Below are 24,994 nucleotides of genomic sequence, written 5' to 3'. Positions count from 1 at the left end.
GTTTTCATTTGAGAAAAAAAAACGTACAGTACAATTGACATCGACACTTATCAAATTTTAAAGTTTTCATTGTTCTTTTTTTTTTTTTTTTTTTTTAAGAAGCTGGAGATAATTTATAGCTTGACAATCCACACCTGTCAGATTGTGATTCCAACAAAAAGTAGTGTTAAGACTCAATAAAAAATCTACTTATGTTAATAAAAGATCACATAAAACATCTTAACAATTAATAATTCCTATATCTACAATATAAAAAATGGAATAGCTCTGTTTGAGTGGTAGTATCTAGAATTGACTAAGTTTAAAAGATTACAAGTGAAAAAATGCCTTCAATAAGACAAAAACGTCCTGATAGTGTAATTTGTCTCAAAGGACTAATCGTCTCTCCAATTCCAGCATTAGCCGTTCAGTCTTTGAAGTAAACGGGCAAGCAATAGTTAGTTAATAAATTAACCGCTCAGTGATTTTAATCATAATTTTTATGCAACCTGTTTATAAATACAGTTATTTTCAAGGATATCTTACCGCCCCCTGCTGGAATCATTGAATATGTAGAAATTAAAGGAAACGGGAAGTAGTCGAATGCAAACGTCGATTGCTGCTTTCATTAGTAAATGAGGTTACTTATTCTTATAATACTCAGGCTAAAGGTCAAACATATAGTTTACAGTTAAAAGAATAACTGTACACGTCAAATCGGTTCCCAAAGTGAGCGTGAGGCTAGTGACATTTTCATACAGTATGGACAGATAGCTTAGCTTGTCACGCCATATGCTTAATACCAGTAACGTTACAGGAAGAATTAAACTTTTTTTACGACCTGGGAGTAGTTTCTTATCTGTTCCCATAATACATGATGCAGCAGTCGAGTAATGAGGACAGCGAGGCCACAGTGGACGTGCATTTTATCGACTTGACTGATTCACTGGTGGCCTGGAAAGTTCCTGTGGATGTTTTTGCCATTGAAAACCCTTTAAGAGTGAGTAATAATGAATTCACACTCCTGTATTCCTCTCGAAAATCTTATTTAGGCCTGAAATGCATGAATAACTAGGATATATAGATTCAGATATCAAGATGCATTTAATTACGGCATATGTTCATATATTATCAAAACAATTTTAATATGTAAAATCATTGCATTGAATATCAAATAATCAAACCAAGTAGAATATATGTTAAAGAAAGAGCACCAGCACACTTTTTAAACAAAACATCTCACAAAAAAAAAAAAAAAAGAAAGAAAGATGTGTTTTATGTTGTAAACCAATAGATCAACTTGGACACTTGTCAAACATAAAGAAAAAAAAAACTATTTGGACTCTTTCTTGTCAAACATAACGGACAGATCCATATTTAATGTGATGAACTACACATAAATTGCCATTTGTTTTCTTGGTTTAAAAATAAAAACATGCATATTGTATATTTATATCATGTTTATATGGCTGCATATTCATGCTGCAAATGTGTCATACCACTTTGTTCAAAAGATGCTCTGTTGGATTGAGATCTGAGATCTGGGGATAGTTGCATAAACCTACTGTAGCCACTATGTTAAAGACCGTGTCTTAAAGGGATAGTTCACAAAATAAAAAAAAATTAATAAAGTTTATTTGCTTACCCACAGGACATCCAAGATGTAGGTGACTTTGTTTCTTCAGTAGTACATAAACTAAGATTTTAAGTAAGGCTGAACGATTAATTGCATTTGCGATAATATCGCGATATGAGAAAATGCGATTTTCTAATCGCAACGTGCGCTATTTGAGGTGGGCACGTGACGCGAGCGAAAGAGCGGAGAACTCGGCTGCAACAACTTTTCATCCTGTCAGTTCATCTTTAACCTGTAGCGCAATGGCCTCTGCCTCGACGGAACAGTCAGTAACTGACACAGCTGCGACTTTAATCTCAAAGAGGAACAGCACGTCGGTGGTGTGGAACTATTTTGGTTTCAAAAAAGAAGATGTTGCACAGCTTCAGGTGTTATGCAGAGCATGCCGTGCTCCCGTTGCGACTTCACGGGGTAACACTACAAACTTGTTTCAGCACTTAAAAAAATACCACAAATCAATGTATGACCAAAATGCCGAGCACCAGTGCGCCAGACAGGCCAAATACCTCAAGACAGGGATCACTGACCGAAATGTTCGAAAGTGTCACTCCGTATGAACGTAATTCAAAACGGCACGGGGAAATCACTCGGGCAATAACCGAGTTCATAGCCAAAGATATGATGCCTCTCAGCACGGTGACCAAGCCTGGATTCGTGGCATTGACATATACGCTTGATAAACGGAACAATATACCCTCCCGTACATACTTCAGTCAGACTGCCATACCGGAGCTGTACAAAAAGTGTAAAGAGAAAGTCGCCGCGGAGGTTAAAACGGTGGAGTTTTTTGCTAGCACTACAGATATGTGGTCAAGCCGCACAGCTGAGCCTTACCAGAGTACCTGTACCTGCCACAAGCGCTCCCTCAGAGCGTCTTTTAGCCAAGGAGGGAATATTGTGACTTGCACTCGCTCATCCTTGAAGCCAGCAAAAGTCAATATTCTGGTTTTCTTAGCAAAAAACCTGTGAGCCACTGAGAACAAAACTGTTGGATCATTATAGCTGGCAGTGCCATACTCGTAGTGAACTTTAGTCTGTGTGGTGTGTTATTGTTGTGTACTTGATAAGTGAGGTTGATCTATTCCAAATTATAATATTCAAATAGTTTTTGTCTAATTTAAAAGTGCATTTCTCCATTTTTTTATTTATAACTTTATTTATTTTGATTTTACTAAATATTTTCAAAGCAAATGCTGTTGCAGTTGTGTGAAATGTTACTGACTTTGGAGCAGTAAGATAATTATTATTTTTAATTATTTTTTTCTTCAGACTGTAAATTTTGCACACAGTGTTTACAAAGTGCGCATACCTTTGTTTAAATTATTGAAATGCACAGTGGCAAAGCCATAGATGTTTCTGTAACGAGCAATTCAATAAAAATGTCATTTATTTCAAGTCATACATGTTTTAATTTAATTATAACAAATAGGCCCAGCCTATGGGAAAGAACATTTCACACTAAATGCATCTAATATTGTGTTGGTCATATTTAAATAATTCATTACGTTTTGTTGGGGAAAAAAGAGGATAAAAAAAATCTTTACAAAACAAATCGCATATTAAATCGCAATCGCAATATTGGGGAAAAAAATCGCAATTAGATTATTTTCCCAAATCGTTCAGCCTTAATTTTAAGCTCAAACCATTGCAGTCTATCAGTCTTATAATGTAAGTGGATGGGAATCACGGCTAAACATTCAATAAAATAAAAAAAACACAAAACCAAATTAAACCCTGCAGTTCGTGATGATACATTGATGTTTAAAGACGGAAAAAGATTGGCAGATTATGGCGTTTTGGAGACTTTTAAGCGCATTAACGCCACCTTTCTTTCAAGTGGACCTTTGACATTCCTAATTGAGAATTTAGATAGTGTCAATGGTCCATTTGAGAGATAGGTGTTGGTAATGCACTTAAAAGTCTGCGATCTGCCATAAGCAAATAGAAGATGCCTCACACGCAGGCTATGTTTTGAGGAGGCGCACAGTTCAGACAGTTCAGACACTGCAGTGCATTAGAGGTAAAACATTACATAAATACTTTTCATTTTCTTCTACAGACTGATCATTTTCTATCTTTACACATCGATGTATCATCACAAGCTGCAGGGTTTAATTTGGTTTTGTTTGTGTATCTTTTTCTTTTTTTTAGTTTTATTGAATGTTTCAGCCTTGATTCCCATCCACTAACATTATAAGACTGATAGACTACAAAGGTTTGAGCTAAAAGTCTTGGTTTGTGTTCTACTGAAGAAACAAAGTCACCTACACCTTGGATGCCCTGGGGGTAGGCACATAAACATAACATTTTCATTTGTGGGTGAACTATCCCTTTAAGAACAAGTTTGACCAACTAGCACTTAGGTAAGGGGGGAAGAAGTCTTATTTTTCAGATTCAAGTTAGACAAAGCAACTTTTTAATATAAACGTTTAAAAAAAGTTATGACCAGTCTTAAAGAAAAAAAAAATAGATGACTAACTTTTAAGACTAGTCTAAGCCTTTTATGCAACCAGACCCAGTTGACAGTGAGCTCATGGAACCAGAGATAACTTGCTTTGTGACATGGGACTTTATACTGCATAATCTTCACAGTAATCTTATTTAATGAGCCGTAAGTAGATATAATCTTTTTCCTAATGATAGGATGCAAGCATCAGATTTGATGATTAGGCATTCATGAGATGGTTGAACTTGAACGACTGTAACTGCGAAAAAGACTGGCTTTTCATTGGTATAAAATAAATTCTGTTTACCAGGTTTTTGGAAAATTTATGCAGAATTGGACATCAGTGGTGTGACTTTAATTTATTTTTTTCCTAATCAAACAACATAATCATTTTAAAAGTTTTTGTGTCAGTTCAGAAGTTTTGTGTGGTTTTGTTTCTTATTCTTCCAAATGAAGCATTTTAAATATTTAGCTATTTGTCTTGAAAGTATAACCTTACATACTTCCTCCATAATTTGTTTAACGTCAGTTTATGATGTATTGCAGTAGCCGTGCTTTCAAGAAATGGAAACTTATTATATACCCGCAGTGTCCCTTGAGCTTAGGTCTGAAATATTGGAGTACTTTACAAGTCAAGTAGCTGAGTAAATAAACATAGCAATAAATAACAAAGCATGTTGTACTAATTTGTTTGGCATTTTTCTACAAGATGATTGTGAAATTCCAGTGGAGAATAGGTGTGTTTGTCTTGGCTGAATAAATTTTCCACTTGACATCACCTTTGTTGAGCTGTTACACAAACCGTGGCCGTCAGACATCCTTAAGTCAAGTTGTAGACATTGTTATTATAATGTAGAACAATGACCTGCTGTTTCTTGCTGCTCTTTTTATATAGTTCAACTCAAGATATTGATTTACCACAGTGATGCACAACAGGTTTTGTTAGTTTGTCTCATGGTAAAGGAGTATTTGTTAATGAGATTTTGGTATGTAATGCACAATTAAGCAAGCACTTACTGTATATCCAAAGACTAAAAGTTGTCTATAGTATAGCTAGGTTAATTCTGTTGTCTATAGTACAGCTAGGTTAATTCTGCGCTTAGGCAACAGGTCTCTGGCATATGCAGGTTTCCAAACAGGATGGAAATCTTGAGTTAAATGGAAATGGGATGAGAGCAAAATAAAAGTGATAGGAAAATAGTCTGCTGCTGAGAATGGAGAAAATTTAAAATCTATTCCGTTGTGTTATGCAGTGTGGAAACAGGAAGCAAGTTCTAGGACATGTATAATGTGGATGCCAATATATGGTTAGAGAAGAAGGTCATATAATCACCACCAGACAGACCAGACCAGAGTGGGGGTCAGCCTCGCAAAAATTTCTTTAATACTCCGTTCTCCAATGGTAGATTATTTAACATATTGGTTTTCTCTTCTGGTCCCCATTGACTTCCTTAACATATTTGGTTAAATGGCTGTTGTTGTTTCGTCTACACAGTGGAAGTTTAAAGTGGTCCTAGTATTCTCTTTTACAGTGTCTTGAATTTGTTTTGGGGGTGTACTGGAACATGCTCTTATGCCTGGTGGTTAGAAAAACGCATTATTTTTTATTTTATTTTTCAATACATTTTCCCCATATATTCAAGCCTAAAATTCAAGGCTTTATTGAATGTAGTAATTCAAGCATTGGAAATATTATACGAACATTCTGCTGACATTTTTTTCTGCCGGTGCGACTAATTTTTGTTAGCGATTGCACTGGCGCAACCACCATGTTGCCCAACTCTTAAGCTCTGCCATTATAGTTGTATTTGAGAAATTTCAAAAGGCAAATAAAATGAAAGTGAAACTAAACTGCACTACGTTTCAGCTGCACTGCGCGGACCGTTTATCAGCTCGAAACGAGATGTAAACAAACTTGTCCAAACTAAGGACAGCTTTACTCAGGAGCCAAAGTTGATTTCACAACACTGTTATGGCACAGACAGATGCAACAGTGCTGCGAGATCCAGTGAGAGACGTTTGAATTTGTTTCACAATGATTGGTTACTCCGAGATCTAGTGAGAATCATTCAAACTCTGCAGAGAAATCTCTGTTATAAACAGTGCTGAAATATGTCAGGAAACCAGAAGTGTAACGCTAACTGTAACCATGGTGTTGAGGTAGAAATAGGCGAATGCATTATATCATTCATTCCAGGGTTTGTACAACCTTTCAAGCATTTCACACAACAATTTCCAGCACTTTAAAACTCGAAGATAATCCAGTTTGAATGTTATTTTTAATGGGATGAACAAAATAAAAGTGACGTGACATACAGCCAAGTATAGTGATCCATACTCCGAATTCGTGCTCTGCATTTAACCCATCCAAAGTGCACACACACACCGTGAACACACACCCGGAGCAGTGGGCGGCCATTTATGTTGCGGCACCCGAGGAGCAGTTGGGGGTTCGCTGCCTTGCTCAAGGGCACCTAAGTCTTGCAATTGCCGGCCTGAGACTCGAACCCACAACCCTAGGGTTAGGAGTCAAACGCTCTCACCACTAAGCCACGACTTTATGCTTAGTCGTTAGTAAATATAAACAAAGTAAATATACTTTGTGGTAAACAAACATTTGTGTAAAATGTAAAAATGTAATCAAATCACAACGTTTTGGAAAGAACAAAACGTAGTGTTTACAACTGTGATGACGAGCGCTTATCAGGATCAACTAAACGCTGGGTTTTCAAAAGTATGCAAAATATGTAAAGGTTGCGACATAGAATCTTTAAAATATGTCAGAGAGTTTTACACACCGGTCTGTTATTGTGGCGATATTTGCAAGCCCCGAAACATGCCGCTGAACGAAACGAACTGTGTTTGGTTGTTTGACGTGTCAGTCAGGCAGGCCTTAGCCAAAGAAAGCTGCCATGAATTCTAGACCTTTAGCCGTCAGTATGAAGGGCTACGCAAGACTACCCAGTGCTACCAAATCTGCTCCTGGCACCACCATCTGTAGAACTTAGTGGCGCTGGTGCCACTGCTCTCAAATGTCAGTCTGGAGCCCTGCTTTAATAGTTGATTTAGTTTTACTAGTAATCTTTGTCTGGAGTATTTTCTACTGGTTTCACGGTCTAATTTTTCTGGAGGCAATAAATGTCAATGTTGTTCCTTTTTTTTTTTTTTTTTGTGGAGTTATTCATAGTCAGCTAATTGTCTCCTGATGAAAGAATCCACTTTGGTTGCTACTTTTTGTGGAAAGTCTGGAAAGAGTTTTGACACTTGCTATATGCAACCTGGGTCCTCAAGCCGTCATAAACTCAGATGGGTGTCTAGTCAGTGGAAAATGTGAGCTGTTCTCTTTTATAAGTGTCAGATGAATTGACATTCCCTCAGCATTCTGATATCATAACCACAGCCAGGGTCTAACAAAACACTGACATTTAGAAACATGCAACCCACTTCCTGAATTGGTGCTTCAAAACATGAAGTGTGCATTTTAAGTGGACAAGTCGGTGATATCAGCCTGTAGAAAGTAAAGTCATGGTCATACTTGTCCCATGACCCATTTCCCAACTTTGCACATATTCCTACGATGACCTCATTTGCCATGAAATTGAAAGCAGATTCTTTTTTTTTCCATTACATTGATGACAGATGATCACTTCATTGATGATTACTATGACAGAAAATAATGACTTCATTTACCCTTACATTGGGGTAGATAAGTTTTTAATTTGCCATTTGTCTAGATAATAATTCAGTTTTCTGATCTTTTACATATTAATTTGATCTATAGTCAGAGGTGCACATAATTTCTTTAGCCTGGTTCTCATAAGAGAGAACCTGGAGATTTGGTTTGGTTCTCACACTGCATATAGCGTGGCCCATTAAATGCAACTATAAAAAATTTATTAATAATAGTTATAATATTATTACACTATTTAGTTTTTTATAAAATTAAATAATTGTAAACTAAATAATGGTGTGTGATATTATTAAAAATAAAAAGCAGTCCTAGTATTAAATACAAATGCATTTATTTTATAGTAAATAAACGTAAAAAAAAAAATGCTAATATTTCCTACTACTGTGTTTGCCTCTTTAAGAAGAATCACTTTATGTATTCCCCGATTTTTAAGTCATTTTGGAAAAAAGCGTCAAAAAAAGAAGCATTTTCATCATATTCAAACTTAAAATCAGCAGGCTTTTATTTTGGCGGGTTGCTGGCTTGTAAGTATACTCGCTTCCGGATTTAGCACTGCTGCTGATTAAAGAGTGTCAGTGGATGAATGTCACTGTTTTGTATTGTGCTTTGAAATGATAGGCATAGACTGGTAATTGTGCATTAACAGCTGTCAAACATGTCGGTACGCAAATGCGCTGTCAGTATATATATATATATATATTACGCATTTTTTATTTTGGTCGCACATGCGGACCTGCGGACCACTTATGTGCATCCCTGTCTATAGTGACATGACAGTAGAAAATGTCATTTTCAAGTATTTCAGTTATGAATACGTAGATGATAAATATATGAATTTAATTGACTTTATACTTACCGTAAATTAAGTAACAGTAAATCAAATTAATGCAAATTAGGTTAAACTATTATTATATTTAAAATAATTATTTTAGATTTGTTTTATAATAATTATATATATATATATATATATTATATATATACTATATTTTTGGCTTCTAGCTATGTAAAGATGATGAATTCAGCTGTTTGTGTTGTGTGCTTCTAAACAGAACTGAATGTTTTGTATGCATAATAATACCATTGCTTTCCACTCGTGTAAAAGCATACACCAGATACAGCAACAGAACTTAATGCTGTTCTGTTCTCCATTTTCCACCCTGTATTCCTTCCTCTTTGTCATAATTTGGTTTCAGGTTTTTGCTTTTCCATACCCTATGAGAAGCCTTGTTCCACTGGAACTGGATTCCCAGCTTTTGGACTAAAACATCTGCACATATGACTGACATATGCTTATAGCTAGTGTAGACATCTCTGTGCTTATCTCAGACAGGAAAGCTTTTACCAGATAGATGGGAAAATTTGAGTGAAAGAGAAAAAAGATAGATAAAAGAAATGTGAGTTTCAGAGTTAGTGCCATCCAGGTCAGTGGTATTTATTTTTTCTTTTCGGAAAGTAGTCTTTTATATTCACCACGGCTGCAATTATTGTATCAGAAATGCAGTTAAAACAGTAATATTTTGAAATATTATTAAAATCGATAATGATTGTCTTCTTTTTTTATTATATTTTTTAAATGTAATTCATTCCTGTGATGATAAAGCTGAATTTTCAAGTCAAGTCAAGTTGTCATGATCAAAATGTCGTGCCTCACAGGACCACGGTGCTACATAAATACAGACATATAACAATGAAGTAAAATGGTATAAACTAGGGATGTCAAATTTCGATTATTTCCATGATCGATCGTCGTTTAAATTAACGATCAATTAATCGATTAATCGTTAACCATAATACTGCAAAATGCGTCTATTGCAGGCACGCAGTCAGCGGTATGACAGGATGTGCAAAAGCCACACACACACACAAAACGCTTTCTCACTTGAATTAAAGAGGTTTTAGTCTGAATAAAATGCTAGTAGCAGGATTAAAAAATGAATAGATGCGATTATGATCATTTGATAAAATGAAGAGAGCGCGCCATACTTTTGAGGTCATTTTACTTTGTTGACAGTTTCCAATCCCGCACGGAGAACGCTGAACGCGCCTCTTGAAATGGTTTTGTGGTGCTCGTTGTTGTATTTTAAAGCACAATTGCAATGTTTTCAACTGACATTATTGTATAAAATTATCCGAAATGTGGAGCGCGTGTGACTGCGCTGCACATTAAGTGAACTACATCGGCGCTGCTGCACCAAAACACAGTTGCTCACATTAATTTGATCCTGCTGGATTCTGTCCTAGAAAATGTCAGATTTTTAAAAATCCGGCATACAGCGCATTAGATCGTGACAGTGCATGCGGGCACACGAGGATGAGCGAGCGCGGCTTTGGCTAGATTTATTTGGAGGTTATTGCTCATGTCTCATTCGGCACAAATCGAAATGTTTCCATATTCGCAATGTATTTGAATGTTAAACTATTATTTATAATGTAAACTAGGCTTGTACTTAACACGCATTCGCATATAGACGGAAAAGATGATCCTCTTCATATGAGCAAAAACGTCCTTGGCATAACAGCAGAGTGGACCGGTATACTACGGTCTATTTAAACTGACCAGTGTAACCTTTTAATGTTTAGTTGACATTTTATTTTGATAATGAACAGACTGCGATATAAGTTTGAATCGCTAGAATATAGCTACGTGTGCAGCAGGCTCCAGCGCGATCGAAACAGCTGAGACAGAAGAAAAATATATATATTTTCCGCAAAAGTGTTTACTTTCATTTGTGCACACTCACAATAAAAACAGAAGATTTGGCTCTTGTAAAATAAAGCAAACAAACAGAATGCGTTGTCATCCTTTTTGTTTTGTTTTTTTGTGAACTTATGGAGCGCCCACACTTCTGTTTTAAATCCGTTAATCTTAATTATTTAAGTCGGATATATTTCGCATAGCCTATTTAAAAAAGAAAAAAAAAAAAAAAAAAAAAAGCATGAAAACAAATTGTTATTTTTATGTTGGGCCTATTACTTAGTAGGCTATAAATTTTCCTTAAAGCATCCCATTTTGTCCCAGGGCTTAGAACCTGTGCCATAGTCAGGTCCATGCAGAAACTTGTGAACGATGCTCGGCGTCACCGTTTAGTGACAGCAGTGAATGCTCCAGGAATGTGTCGGTCACAGCGCCTATTAATCACTGTTTTGAATCCAGCAATTATTTATTTAGAAATGATAAGATCTGATTATGACAAGTGTGGTATAAAAGCTTTGTTTATTAGAGGAATAATAGGTTAACTGGAAAATGTTAGATCGCGACCATGATTTGGACCCCATAGTCTTCATTCACTAGTTCACGCTTACATATAATTAGCTGAGGTATGGTATGCGTATTTGGCGTGCTGTCCGGGGAAGGGCTCCGAGCTCGGGAATTGCCCGAAACTAGAGTACCCCCCCTTCCCCGTATATTGTAAAGTGAACTTGAAGTGAGGAGATGGGGTGGAGGAGGGATGCTGATAAACCGTCAATGGATAGAGGTAAGTCAGCGATATTTATACTGTGGGATTGATTACTTGATTGTGGTCCACCTGTGATGATTAGGCTAAGTATCTGACGCGCTCCTCCCGAATCTTCATTGATAATTACATTTCACTAGTTCACGCTTACATATAATTAGCTGAGGTATGGTATGCGTATTTGGCGTGCTGTCCGGGGAAGGGCTCCGAGCTCGGGAATTGCCCGAAACTAGAGTACCCCCCAAAAAGGCAAATGTACAAGAGGACAGCCGCCAGTTTAAAGAATGCCCCCCCAAAAAGCAGAGTACTGGCGGGGGCTGATTTGGTTTCTGAGAAGTCATCTCGTTGGCAGGCTGGAAGGGCCTACGTACTCCGGAGGGAGCGACTTGGGAGTTGGGAGAGTAGGCCCTACCGGCTGCAGCTAGTGAACTACGTGGTTGTTGGCGCCCGGTCGGTAGGGCTCGGGCCGATGCTCAACTGGAGCTTTTTGGTGTTGGAACGGTGAGCCCTACCGGCCGATGAGGAGGAGCAGCGTGGTTGTGGTGCCCGACCGGGAGGACCCGAGTTGCCTCGACCGGAATAGGTCACGGTGTCGGCGTACGGGCCCTACTGGCTGATAGCCCCTGCTATTCAGTGGGTGAAGGGCCTAACGCTGACCGAGAGGGCCCATGAAGCCTCCGACAGGAGATTGAGACTCAGGATGACGGACGTCTGGGTCCTCTCGGTTTGGCAGATAAAAAGCTTTTGGGCTAGCCGACAAGGAGGACTCTGGCAACATCCGAAGGGAGATCCCGACTCACGGCATCGGATGGATGAGACTCGCTTGCGGCTGGCAAGCATAGGCCCGTCCGGGAGACTCTCGCCAGACGTCTGAAGGGAGCACACGCGACAGACGGGTAAGCCTCGGCGGACGGGGAGGGTTGGAAAGGAAAACCCGACTGGGAGGACTCTCGCAGCATCCGATGGGGCCTCTAACTCAGAACATCGAACGGGTAAGCCTCGCCAGACGGGGTTAAAAGATGTGAGAGTAGCTGAGGGTAGCTTTTTTTTTTTTTGCAGGATTTGGCGAGAGGACGAGACTCGTAGCGTCGGACGGTTAAGCCTCGCCTACCGTCAAATGGAAAGGTAAGTTGCGTGGCCGAGAGACTGTTACCGACGTCCGAAGGGAGCACACACATCGAACGGGTAAGCCTCGCCGACCGTAGAGTGGAAACGTAAAGCAAGTCTGTCCAGGAGGCTCTCGCCAGCGTCCGAAGGGAGCACACACATCGAACGGGTAAGCCTCGCTGACCATAGAAAAGGAAAAGGTAAGGTTGTCTAACCGGGAGGCTCTCGCCGGCGTCCGAAGGGAGCACACGCATCGAACGGGTAAGCCTCTCCGGATGGCGGACAGAAAAGGTAACGATAGGTGGCCAGGAGGCTCTTGCCAGCATCCGGCGGGGACAAAACTGGGTGAGCCTCGCAGGCCGTAGGATGGAAAAGGTAAGTTTGTGTGGTCGTTAGGCTGTCGTCAGCGTTTTAAGGGAGTTTGCTACTCCCGGCAAGAGACGGGTTAGCCTTGGCGACCATAGGAAGGAAGGAGAGTTTATTGTGTGTTTGGTACTTGCAGCATTTGAACAGCTTGCTTGTAGGTTTGTAACCTAAACCACGCGGTAAGGTCGTGGTTGGCTGGCCAGGAGGCTGTCGCCAGTGTCCGATGGGAGCACTCGCATCGGACGGGTAAGCCTCACTGGCCGAGGATGGAAAAGGTCAGGTTGTCTAGCCGGGAGGCTCGGACCGACGTCCGATAGGAGCTTAGCTCCAGGAATCGAACGGGTAAACCTCTCTGGCTGAAGGACGGAAAAGGTTGTCCGGCCAGGAGGCTCTTACCTTCGTCCGACAGGAGCTTAGCTCCCGGATAGAACGGTTAAGCCTCGCTGGCCAAAGGACGGAAAAGGTAAGGTTGTCTAGCCGGGAAGCTCTCACCTACATTCAATGGGAGCCCTGACTCCGTGCATTGGATGGGTAAACCTCTCCGTACGTAAGACAGAATGGCAAAGCAGGTAGCCGGGGGCTTTCACCTACGTCCGAAGGGAGTGTGAGCTCCTGGCAACGAACGGGTAAGCCTTGCTGGCCGCAGAATGGAAAAGGTGAGGTTGTCTGGCCGGGAGGCTCTCGTCAGCATCCGATGGGAGCTCAAGCTCTTGGCATCGAAGAGAGAAGCCTTGCCGGCCATAGGATTGAAAAAGGTAAGGTTATCTGGTCAGGAGGCTATGGCCAGCATCCGGTGTCTTTTTATTTATTATTTATTTATTTATTTATTTTCTATATTTATTTTTATTTATTATATATATTAAAATTTGCGACACCAGATGGGTAGTCTCTCCAGCCATCGGAGGGAAAATTGAAAAATTGAGAATTGAGAAAATTGTTTTATCTGCGAAGAGTCCGTTAGTGTTCGGCGAAAGCGTAACTTGCGGTATTGGATGGGTACATCTTGCCATCGGAGGGAGAATTTGTTTGGGCTGCAATGTACTCATTGGTGTTCGATAGGTAAATGTCGCTTTTTTTTTTTTTTTTTTTTTTTGGTTAATCTGCCTTTTTTAATCGGGTAAGCTTCGCTGGTGGTCGGATGGAAAGTCCAAGATTGATTAAGTGGGAAAGCATCTGGCAGGATTTTAATACTTGCGATGTCAAACGAGTAAGCTTTGCTGATAGTAGAATGGAGAAGGCAAAGGTTGGTTCAACCGGGAGCCCTCTTGCAGGGCCTGGCAGGGAGTTCGATACTAAGGATGATTTATTTGTCTACGAGGGTAGACGCTGTGAGGCTTACTTGAATAATTGTTTAGCAAATCCAATGAGCTGCTTCCGATAATGAGTCCGAAAAATCTTGGTGCAGTCATAGTATCCGAAATTAAGCGTGCAAAAATAAATTGGATTTCCTGTGCCAGTGTACCCCAAATAGGTGCCATGTATCGGCAATGTGGTCATTGTCAGCACGTGAGATCGATGGTACATATCGACGATGTAGTCGTGCATGGGTGGAGTAAGAGAAAGATTCTTTATACTATCTGAGCTTACTATTTACCATTTTGCCCATGCAGGTGCACGAAAAGAGCCTATGGAATCACCAATAATCAAAAAATATACTTTCGGACGTACTGATACACTGGTATTAAGTATAAATACTATATTTAAATACTGCTAGTTCATGTAGTCGGCACTACGGTCATCTCGCTTGTCCAGTGAATTTTTTTTTTTTTTTTTTTTTTTTTTACCTACGGGCTCACATCATCCTTTGAGAGCAGGGGCGAGCGGGAAATGCAGTGCTGAGATGGGATAACGGAGCGGTTTGATAGCCGAATTAAGGTAGGCCGCCTAATGATTATTTTAAAAAATGTTGGTTGGAGAATGGGCCTAGTATCGTCTTGACTATTGTCGATACATGATGCTATCACCGCGACCTCGTATGCATGGCATGCCTTTAGGCGGAGGTGATGTGTGGTATTTATTTATTTATTTATTATTATATATATATTTTTTTTAAATATATATTTAGGTGTAGGAAAGGCTCCCGGGGGAGCAGACGCTGCTACAGCAGTGGGGAGAACGGGAAAGGCTCCTGCGGGAGCAGACACTGCTACGGCAGTGAGGAGGTGTAGGAAGGCTCCTGCGGGAGCAGACACTGCGCGACAGTGAGGAGGTATAGGAAAGGCTCCTGCGGGAGCAGACACTGCTGCGGCAGTGAGGAGGTGTAGGAAGGCTCCTGCGGGAGCAGACACTGCGCGGCAGTGAGGAGGTATAGGAAAGGCTCCTGCGGGAGCAGACACTGCTGCGGCAGTGGGGAGAACGGGAAAGGCTCCTGCGGGGGCAGACACTGCTGCGGCAGTGGGGAGATACGGGAAAGGCTCCTGCGGGAGCAGACACTGCTGCGGCAGTGGGGAGATACGGGAAAGGCTCCTGCGGGAGCAGACACTGCTGCGGCAGTGGGGAGATACGGGAAAGGCTCCTGCGGGAGCAGACACTGCAGCGGCAGAGGGGAGATACAGGAAAGGCTCCTGCGGGAGCAGACACTGCAGCGGCAGTGGGGAGATACAGGAAAGGCTCCTGCGGGAGCAGACACTGCAGTGGCGGTGGGGAGGTACAGGAAAGGCTCCTGCGGGAGCAGACACTGCTGCGGCAGTGAGGAGGTACATAAAAGGCTACTTGCTTCGGCTGCTGTAGATGTTGGCTGTGGGAAGAGTAAAAAGTGTTAGTAATATTTGATGGGGCAAGCTAAAAATGGATGGGTAGCCTACTGTGTTACCAGCTTAGCAATTGTTGCCTGATTTGACAATTCCTCAGGCCTTGTCCACCTCATTATGTTCCTGTTGGAAAAGCATCGTTCCTCTCATTTGGCCTCCGGGCTCTTTAGACGGACGCCCGAGCGGATACGTTTGGAACGCTGTTTTCACGTTGTATTATGGACTGTGGAAACAGAGGCTTTTGGAAACGATTGAGCATGTTTAGTCTTGTAAGGCGTTGTACCGAAAGACATGATTATAGCAGTAACGTTAACCCCTTACCAGACACCCCCCATTTTTGGCATGGAGGCAGAAATTATATACCCAAAATAAAGATGTTTCTGTTCATGATTCTTTCTGACTAGATCCATGATCAACATTTGTCCACAAGCTAACACTTTGACGTTTACAGTTCAGGAATAGGAATAGTTTTCCTGACATGATGGAAAATTAATCACTGGAATTATGTTTTATCGAAATATTGGTAAAATATAAAAGCCAAAGTCTTTGGACTTCAATTGATGCGCGGTTTATCCAGATCAAGTAAGAGAGTGATGTTTAACGTGCTGTGAAAATAAAACATAGACTGGGGCCGTTGGAGCAAATGGGTTAACAGCAGTTATGTGCTATTCGCTTCCAAGTGGTTTCTAAAGAGATTTACTTTCCGGTTTTTTCGTATTACGGTCCTTAAAAGGCGATGGTAATTTTACTCACACTTGCTATCCTGCATCAAAACACGAGGGCAGATGCGTTTTAGATTAATTTGGAGTGCTCAAGCCAGAGAATGGTAAAATAGGTCCCTAAATGATTTGGTCCTACCAGAAGACTTGCATGGAAATTAAATTTTAAATTAAGCATTTAGCAGGCGCCCTTTTTTTTTTTTTTTTTTTTTAACTTATTTCTGTATCATTTCGGCGAGGTTTAAACGTGCGCGGTAAGGCGAATGTAATAATAATGCATTTTATTTGTAGGAACAAACGCCAAAAGCAATACAACAATCCATTAAAGACAGACAGTCTTGAATAAATGTGACTTAATCAACTTTTTAAAATCGCCCAACATAGGTGCATATCTGATGTGCAGAAGTACATTCCATAGCTTAGGGGCTTTATATGAAAAGGCTCTTTCCCCCATGGTCTTAGCTCACATTATGGCTGGTGAAGTGAAAGAGAGTTAGTAGAGCGAAGAGAGCGTGATGGAATATCAGGACTGATGAGTTCACAAAGATACTCCGGTGCAGTCCCGTGAAGTGCCTAGTATGTTAAGATAAGAATTTTAAAATCGATTCTCACGTTTACGGGAAGCCCGTGTAATTGTGAAAGAACCGGTGTAATGTGTTCGCGAGGAGAAGTACAAGCGTGCGGCAGAATACTGAAGCTTGCTCAACGATTTAGCTGGAAGGCCTGAGAACGAGGCATTACAATAATCTAACCTAATGCCTTTGACTTCGTGGTTAAAAAGTGGCATCATCATCCGACGGAACGGTGGATCTGTAGTCCCGGATAAGCGGGTGGCGGTAATGCACCTTTACGTTGGTTGGCCAAAACCGCCATAAAACGCTACTAGAATTAGACGGAACTACGTCAAGACGTAGTTTAACAAAACTTTAGCCGCAAACTGCTTTTAGATGCAACACTTTGAATGCAAACTGCCGTAAAAATCCAATGAAGAAAAAAGAAGAACCTGTTTTTTAGCGTCTTCGCCTGGAAATGTATTAGTCTGCGCCGCTAGAGGAAGCGGCCCCAAACTGCCACTCGGCCGGAACGCCGTGGTGAAAGACTGAGCCGTGGTTGGATTCTTTCTGCTGCAGTCCAGCGCTCGACGAGAGCTCGGTCTCGGGCGGCACGATCGTGTATCGAGCAAGACGAGCTCGGAGTTGCACGGTCTATTGGCCACGATGTGTGGCTTGGCGAGGATAGCAGCTGTCGCGATGACGCTTAATGCTGCTCAACGGCCGTGTTTGGCTGGGTAGAAATGATCTCGGGTCCGGAAAAAGCAGCAGGTCTTATAAATCCCCTGTGTAGCGCTCTTTGTTGGTACGAAAATTGGGTCTGTGATAAGGTGACTGACGAAGCGAACCAGCATGCTGATAAACCGTCAATGGATAGAGGTAAGTCAGCGATATTTATACTGTGGGATTGATTACTTGATTGTGGTCCACCTGTGATGATTAGGCTAAGTATCTGACGCGCTCCTCCCGAATCTTCATTGATAATTACATTTTACGCGGCTTTGTTCTGGTTTGCCGGTTGGTCACGAATTTCCACAAATTCAGTATATTTAGGCATTGTTTCTTTTCCTAAATCTTCATAGTCTAACCCTCTAATTTCCCAGGTTTATTTTATTATCTTTCGCTTTTAATAACTGTTTTCGCATCTCTTACTGTGGTAAACATGGGAAGGGAAATTAAAGATTTCATGAATTAAGAATTCGTTCGATTTATTAATTTGTTCCCTTATTTCACTTAAATCATGGGTTATTTAGGGAACAAAATTAATGAAACATGGACAATTGCCACATTTATAATTCGTAGGAATGAATTAACAAGTTGTAGGAATGAATAGACTACCTGTCCTGTCACTGTGTCCCGCAGCCCTGCAAAGCGCACGATATAAAACAGTTATCTGATGAAATGATTAGTAACTACATTTCTATTGCTTTTAATGTTGAAGAACTTTTATGTTGTTTCTATTTTAATGTACTTTAAAGTTTAAATCACATTAAAAGCTTAATTTGTACATTGTGAATGAATGATGATGCTTTTATATATCGTCACCGTCACTCACAGCCGCTCGCACGTGTTGAGTGCGCATGAGCCGCACGCAGCCCAACATTGAATCGGTTAACCGACCATCGACAGCCTTAATCGATTGCATCTCTTATCGACAATTAATCGATCATCGATTAATCGTTGACATCCCTAGTATAAACCTATGAACAACTAACCTACTGACAGATTTTGACTGTAAATATACTATATATATAAATATTTACTTATATGTAAGCTAAAAATACAGACTATATGAATGCTTTCACATAATACTATACCTATAAACAGCTAGCCTCCAGACAGATTTTGACTAATATATATATATATATATATATATAAACAAAAAAGAACAAACTATACAACTGCTACACATAAACACTTAACCTATTCACAACTAACCTCCTGACAGATTTTGAATATGAATATACTATGTGTAAATGTTATAGTAGAAATGTCAGCAGCCATTACATTACTGATCTTTTTTTTCATGATTCTTTGATTAATAGAAAGTTCAAAAGAGCAGCATTTATTTTCTATTATATTTTATGAATAATATATATATATATATATATATATATATATATATATATATATATATATATATAAATATAATATACACACACACACACACACATATATATATATATATATATATATATATATATATATATATATTAGTAATTGCAAAAAAATATAGCAAATTGTGATGACCCAACACCGTACCAAAATGTGTTTACATTTAGCCTAGATGTTTAAAATGTCAATCATTACAAAATACATAAAAATTTATGTAAAGTCTACAGTTTGCTCAATTTGTCAAAGTGTTACTATTTGCATATAGCATTATTTTTTCCGTCTGCTGGCCACTAGCCACAGACCTGTGACCTATTTTTTGGATTGACAGCGTCTGTTTAATAGTGTTATTAAGCCTGTAAATGTCTAATAAATAAAGAGTAATAATAAATAAATAAATAAATACAAGAAGCCTGTAAATGTTTCCAGTTAGTTTGAAAGGCCACACAGATGATGTTTATTTTAAAAGAGAATAACAGTTCATCTCTTTGCATCAGCTGCACTTTCGTCAGTTTCAGTATTTGGTGATAACAGTGTGTAGTACAGGAGGGTGAGAGAATATGGATTGTGTTCGTATTGCTTGCAAGATTCTGAGATAATAACATCATGCAGACATGTTACAAATAAACCTGATATGAAAACCGAATGCCGCTTAAACGGATAGAAACTGAAAAGCTGCTCTTCAATAACAACAGTACAAATCCGCTGCCCCTGGAGTCAGACAGGAGAAAATGAACACCCATGGAAAGTATGCTGTGGGGAGCTTTTGATAACACAGCTGCCCTTCTGCCCAGCTCAGCTGATTTAGATTTTCCATCACAATGGGAGGGGCAGCATGAAAGAGACCTACAGTACTGTGTGATGAGCGATACAGATCATTGTTTTACCACACTGTTTGTCCTGATACGGTATGACTGATATGAGCAGAGATTGGCTGAACTGGATCTGAGCTGCATGGAAAGCAGTGGCACATAGTTTCCAAGACTTGCACTTTCACTGTGTTTGTGTGTGAGAGAGAGTCTTTGATTAATCAGTAGAGCCATTCGTTTCGGTGCAGAATGGTAAAATGGGGCGGAGCCTGCTAGCTGAGTCACCCCTCCCATGCAGTGGGTGGAGCATGTTGTCGTGCGGCTGAGAGGGGCCTTTATATAAAAGGACACGGATGAGTGAGATGCAGTCTTAGAAAGCTTGGTCGGTGGTGCAGGAGCACAAACTATTCCAGAAGATTCTGTCTCAATAAAATAGCGTTACGTAACCACAGTACGCGGACACAAGGGGGGGTTATTTTCTGTGCATTGCTCAGTTTGACCTATTTCCTTTGTGAAAATGCTCTAGGCTCTCTGCTGTACTGAGACCGTCTGAGAAGGACAGGAAGAGAAGCAGAAACGAAGAGGGCGATTTCGAAGCATTTGTTTCCTGAAGCAGGCTTCATTCGCGTCCTCACGCTGGGGAAGGCAAAACGGACACGTCTCAGCCCCTCCTGCCCTTTACATTCTCTAACCTCTCAAGTCCTCCGGAGGATCCGTCAGCGGGCTTCAGTCATGCATCTGAAAACCTTGAAGTGTAACCCTTTCTGCCTTATCGCTTCCTTAGAGGATCCAGATATGTTTAACAGACCTGAGCAGAGGGTAAGGCTTCACTGACATGGTGCCTTACAGTATCAAAATAGCTTTATGCTTCAATTAAATACTAGAATAATTAAGTCAAACTGCTAGAATGTATGTGTTTCAGCCATTAAGAATGAAAGAACGGATGATAGAAAGCTATCCAACAGCTCTCTGAATTCCCATGCAGTCTCTTGTCTTTAATTGATGACTTTAGTTTGTGCTTTCTGGGTGGTTTGTGTATTTAATTACCTACTTCTGTATGATTTATGTATTTAGCTAATTGACCTAGTTGGTTGGTTGTGGTAGTAGTGGTTAGGTCATGGAATAAGATGCTGTGGGAACATTTAATGAGTGTTTGGCTGGACAGTTTGGGGTTTTTGTATCTGACGTAAGCTCTTACGCACTCAACGCCAATGCACAATAACAGGATTTGTGGATCATACCCTAATAAATCTCTGCATAGTTTGAAATGGTAAATCGGGACTCTTTCTGTCAGGTCCGGCTGCGTGTTCACAGCATGCAGGAAATCTCTGTTACCTTGGAAACCAATATCTTGCCGAGCACTGACAGACGTGGTCATTTTTAGGATGTGCATTAGATTAGGACTATGTGCGTCAGTACGGTTTAATATAGAAGGGTTTACTGAATATCAATCTGGCAGCATCCCCAAAAACAAGCTAAATGGATTCAGCACTGTAATGTCTTACGAGCGCAGGCTCACCGCCACGGATGGTTGTTGATCTAGTGGTTTAGACTTAAGGCTGCTTAGAAAGGTTGCCAGTCTTACTCCGACCCTAAATGGGGGCACACTTAACACTTGAGATCAGATTGCGCCACAGGAAATGTTTATTTGGATACTCCTGAGTCCCACGTAATGTTCATTTCCTAATTTCTGTTTCCATGAAGATACATAAAGTCAGGTATATTCATTAGAGATTTATTTTTCCCTCTCATCCACAGGCAAGTTTTGAGGATCTGTTCCATGCCTTTGACCGAAACGTCACCTTCCAGTACTTTAAGAGTTTTCGTCGGGTGAGAATTAATTTCACCAATGCTCTGGCCGCTGCAGAAGCAAGAGCAAAGCTGCACAAAAGTGATTTTAATGGCAGGGAGGTGCGACTCTATTTTGCCCAGGTATGTCACCTTAAAAGTAGCCTAATACATTAATATTCTTTCATATTTTGTTTAAAATGAGATCTATATTGTGTGTGTATGTGTGTGTGTATATGTGTAAATATATGTGCAGGTGCGTGTGTGTGTTTAAAAATATTATTTCCTGCAAAACTTTAATGTCTTTTCACGTTTTCGTTTTGTAGGCTTTATTTTGCGATAATGACCAATTGTGACTTTACATTATTCTTTAATTGTTACTGTTTATTTTATCACGCCTAGTTAGGCCTACAGTGTACTGTTTATCACCAAAAATAAATAAACAAATAATAATCTTTCTTTTTCCACCTTGCCTTCTTTCTAGTCTGTGCACATTGGAAGTCCACACCTGGAGCCTCCTAAACCAGATAAGCAGTTCCTCCTGTCCCCTCCTCCATCACCTCCAGTTGGTTGGGAGCAGTCAAAGGACGCCAAACCTGTCATTAACTATGACCTACTGTGTGCCATCGCCAGACTAGGGCCAGGTACGAAACATGTTTCTAAATGTAATCCTTTTTTTCTGAATGTACCATTAACAAAAAAAAATAGGTCATTGCATAAATTATTCATTTAATTTGACCTGCTTTCAACTTCTAATAATAAATTCTGTCTATTCGACAGGTGAAAAGTATGAACTTCAACCAGGAACTCCCACGACTCCCAGCGTGGTTGTGCATGTTTGCGAAAACAATCAAGAAAGCTCAGGAAATAAGGAGGATATGGATGAAGGCAGAAGTCCACGTCCAAAAATCATCCAGACCCGTCGACCAGAATTCACTCCCTCTGTCATGCAGTGATCCTAGGGAACCTTTCATTGTGCCATAATCTTTGCTTTACTATCACAGGACCCTCTGGGGGATCTGCCGTAGCATGCAGTTGGTCCAACAGACCACCAGAGGACACCTTAAGACAGAACCTCAGCCCTGTGGAGGGAGGCATAATGTAAATTTCCACCATCAGGGCAAAGGGGTCATTGCATGCAGTGGTAGAGTGACTCATTTTTTTGCAGATTGGGGGTTTTTAAGAGTGCTTCATTGGTAACTGTGGACATGGAGAACATGAGTCTCCTATTGTGTAGTGTGTGTTTTTTTTTTTTTTTTTGTATCTTGGGAAGCATGTTGAATCCCAGTCAGTGATATGATTAGTTTATATTTCTATTTCTGTCATATGATTAGTTTATATTTCTTTTTAGTTTTAGCTTGATATTTTCAGGCTCTTATTGAATCAAGATTACTGGAACTCGATGTAGAATAAATACTGACTATGAAGTAAATATTTTGTCACAAAACTTGGGGGGATATTTTTCCCATTCATATGGCAATTGTAAATTTTGTTCCACCATGTGCCTCAGCATGTTCCTAAATTGAAGAATCACGATTAAGTGTTCTCGTTGTAAAACATTGTTTTAATTTGACTATATATCTACAGCTTAAGACTTGGCTTTTTTTTCTGGGGGAAGGAGAGTTAAACAAGAGTCCATTGTTTAAACGTTGTTTTAAAATCCTAAGGATGTACTGAAAGGTAAGGTCCTTAATTTCATCTGCTTGAGTTCTTTGTAGGACCATAACACTGTAATTAGTTTTGATGGAGGACTGTTACCCTCTTTACCAGGATGTACACCAATTGATTTTATTACATTGAGCTTAATAATGTATTTCTGATGCCTTTTACTGGTTATGTCTGTATATAATAGTATATGCAGTTTTTTTTTTTTACTTTATTTTGAAACTGTCACTGGTTTGACAAAGGCTTGGGTGTTTGTCCTGTCAAACATGAATAACAGCCATAACATGTCATTAAAACAAATTTTGTTCTTCATTTGTGCTCTCCGTTTGACCTTTTTTTGAAGTGAAAGGGTATTTTAGTCTGTGAAATTGTGAGTGTTCTGATTTTCAGCCCACATGCCTCTCGAGTTTTATGCATTTAGCCATTTTCAAAAGATGACTCAGCATTCATCCAGTATGCTGGAAGTGCAGTACTGACGCAAGTCGGGGACTTTTCAAGGTGATGCCTCTTTTTTTGCCTTGAAATAGAATCTGTGAGCCTCATGCCTGGCTGTCTCAATGTAAACCATTGTTCCCACTTGCATGTGGAGTTATTCAGCATCAAGTTCAAGCTGGCAGAGCTGATAGAAATATCTACAGTCCACAGTGACTCATGGCCATCTCCACCAACATATCTTTTAACTAGCTTGTTAAAGTCAAAATGATACATTCAAAAATATAATTATTTCCCATGTGAACTGTTAATTAGGCCTGGGGTTGAACAGCACAGGATCTGACCACGTCATTGGTCAGCTGGCCTTCTCTTCAGACCCAGACTTTTCCCCATCAAGCAGCTGATGACCCTGACTTGTTTTAGATTCATTAAAGCTGTTGACATCTTGAGAGGGTTGGATCATTGTGAATAAGTCTCTGTGTTCATAATGGGGTGGAACCATGATCTCAGATACTGTCCTGTCTTCCTTTAGTGATTTTTTTTACTAGCAGAGCAACAAGGGGACTAGCGGGAAAGATCCTCTACAAATTTATTTTTGCTTCTTCTGCATTAAACTTCCTATTAGCACCAAAAACTAAAAGGTATGTCTGTTACATTGATTTTATAATATTTATGTCTTTAATTTGCTTAAATATCAGTTTGTATATTTATATTGTATACTCGACACCTGTTGGCAGCTTTGCTTTACCCTTGATGTTAAACTTGACAACATCAAGTCTCATATATGAGAACAAAAATCAGTCAAGAGTCTTCAAACATTTGATTGGTTGTATATATCTGGCTATATAGTGTTCTTTCGAATAAATTAACAAAGTTATTTTTTTTAATTTTTTTTTTTATGCACAACACTGAGTTCACTCTCTATATCAACAGTGGAAGATGCTAGAACAGAACTTCACAGATGTACATGCTCTGCTGGTATCCTGGTTGCAGCACTACATTAATGAGACATGGCTGGTGGGAGCAGCTCCGTACGCGCCGCCACATCATCCACATTTCCATCTGAGTGGAGCTCCGGTCCAAGATGAAGGTCACGGCATGATCTACATCTGTCTGATGGTGGGACTCTTTAGTTTCTTTACCTTTGGCATTATGTTCAGCTATATTCGCTCAAAGAAGGTGGAGAACTCGCAGGATCCATATCATCAGTATATAGCTAAAGACTGGCCGAGTATAGCATCTCCTGTGGTCATCAGCAACCCAGCTGCTCTCGGACACATTCCGGTCTACAGTGGAAGAGAGCAGGAGCAGGCTTAGATAACTCTCAGTAACTTCTGTCATTTCTTTGTTTGATTTCCTGCTTTATTAAATTGAATTCTATATATTAAAAATAAATCAAACAGTTGAATTCTGCAGTCGGTTTTGTTTTATAAATGCCACAGGTTCATCTCAGCTGCAGTCTTATAAGGCTAGTTCACAATGTCTCAA

At 40.0% G+C, this 24,994-nt stretch overlaps 1 protein-coding gene across 3 annotated transcripts; it reads left to right on the top strand.

Moving 5' to 3' along the window:
• Positions 1–545: 545 nt before the first annotated feature.
• LOC113053073 (calcipressin-1-like) lies at positions 546–23,386 on the top strand. 3 transcript variants are annotated; one of them, XM_026217739.1, is made up of 5 exons: positions 847–979; positions 20,148–20,440; positions 21,380–21,553; positions 21,894–22,053; positions 22,190–23,386. In XM_026217739.1, exons 2-5 carry the CDS (start codon positions 20,354–20,356, stop codon positions 22,363–22,365), a joined length of 597 nt encoding a protein of 198 aa, XP_026073524.1. In that variant the 5' UTR covers positions 847–979; positions 20,148–20,353; the 3' UTR covers positions 22,366–23,386. The 3 variants fall into 3 exon arrangements, with proteins under 3 accessions (XP_026073522.1, XP_026073524.1, XP_026073523.1); XM_026217737.1 differs by lacking the exon at positions 20,148–20,440 and having other exon boundaries at positions 546–979; XM_026217738.1 differs by lacking the exon at positions 847–979 and having other exon boundaries at positions 19,972–20,440.
• Positions 23,387–24,994: the final 1,608 nt, after the last annotated feature.

This window comes from Carassius auratus, chromosome 34 (assembly GCF_003368295.1).
Source record: "Carassius auratus strain Wakin chromosome 34, ASM336829v1, whole genome shotgun sequence".
Taxonomy (NCBI): domain Eukaryota; kingdom Metazoa; phylum Chordata; class Actinopteri; order Cypriniformes; family Cyprinidae; genus Carassius; species Carassius auratus.
Note: the sequence above shows the minus strand (reverse complement) of the source record. Positions and strands in the feature narration are given on the sequence as shown.